Source organism: Bombina bombina, chromosome 7, assembly GCF_027579735.1.
Source record: "Bombina bombina isolate aBomBom1 chromosome 7, aBomBom1.pri, whole genome shotgun sequence".
Taxonomy (NCBI): domain Eukaryota; kingdom Metazoa; phylum Chordata; class Amphibia; order Anura; family Bombinatoridae; genus Bombina; species Bombina bombina.
The window spans coordinates 50,503,885-50,504,951 of NC_069505.1; the positions used below are offsets into that span (position 1 = coordinate 50,503,885).

General features: G+C 34.8%; 1 protein-coding gene across 1 annotated transcript in view; it reads right to left on the minus strand.

Moving 5' to 3' along the window:
• Positions 1 to 596: 596 nt before the first annotated feature.
• LOC128636206 (mucin-2-like) overlaps positions 597 to 1,067 on the minus strand; it is a 91,945-nt gene continuing 91,474 nt past the window's right edge. The window contains exon 60 of the mRNA XM_053689251.1: positions 597 to 906. Within this exon, the coding sequence (XP_053545226.1) occupies positions 597 to 906 (310 nt within the window). The remainder of the gene's footprint in view (positions 907 to 1,067) is intronic.

Sequence of the window (1,067 nt, forward strand, 5' to 3'; positions counted from 1 at the left end):
TGTCAGTTTTAGGGTAAGGTTAAATAACAAAAAGTGGAGGGGAGTAGGCTGCTCTGCCTTAAAATGCCTGGGCCTATTTTTGGTCCCAGTCCGTCCCTGGCTGGTGGTGTTGTGTATTGTGTCTGTGAAGACATAATTTGCGTCATACAAGTCACTGCTGACTGAGAGATTGTGGTGTTTGCATACTGGGGCACGGACCCTCACAGGATATGTGCGTATGCCGCTGAAAAACAGTAATAATGTTTCCTAGAAGCATTTTTGCTATGTATTTGAAAATTCACCTTTCTATGCCTTTGATAGTTCATTTTTTTTACATGATTTCTTTAAAATGTCTAAATTAATTTGTAAAATATTTCAGATATTATCAGAACAATCAGTCGTACAATACAGTAAGAGTGGTCTGTTCCAAACTTCTGTCTTTTCTCTTGTTCTTGTTTAAAGCTTCAGATATTATTGGTTAAAATGTGAGGAATGAAATGTGTGTCAGTGAGTTATTGTGTCTAAATAGTTTTTTAGATCATATCTTCAGCATCTCTACTTATTCTTCATCAATTCGGGCTCTGACATTAATTCATTTTATAAACCTGTTGTTTTTACTAGATTAGTGGGATCTTTAGACTTTTATTTTGTGTTATTGCTATTTTGTCAGAGCCTTTAGTAACTAATTTAATTCTGCTCTGATCTTCATTTGACTCAATATCTTCAGAATCCTCATTTTCTTCCTGACTCTTGCTGACGTTATACTTCACACACTGAGTGTCAACGCAAGCGCAGCTCTTGATATCGGTGTAGGAATATTCCATTGTCTTTCCTGACGGGCACATTAAACTGATTGTTTTCTTTACCAATTTTGTCTCCTGACAACAACTGCATTTGTGCTCCATTGACTGTGTCTTTCTAGAAAATCTGGAAAGAAGGGAAAAAAAACAAATAAAGTTAACTCAATTTATAAATTATATATGAAAAACAAATGTGTGATTGACAGGCATTTTAAATATACTTCTCATATATAGAATTGTTGTGCTTTTAAAGGGATATGAAACCTTTATTCAGACAGAGCATACAAT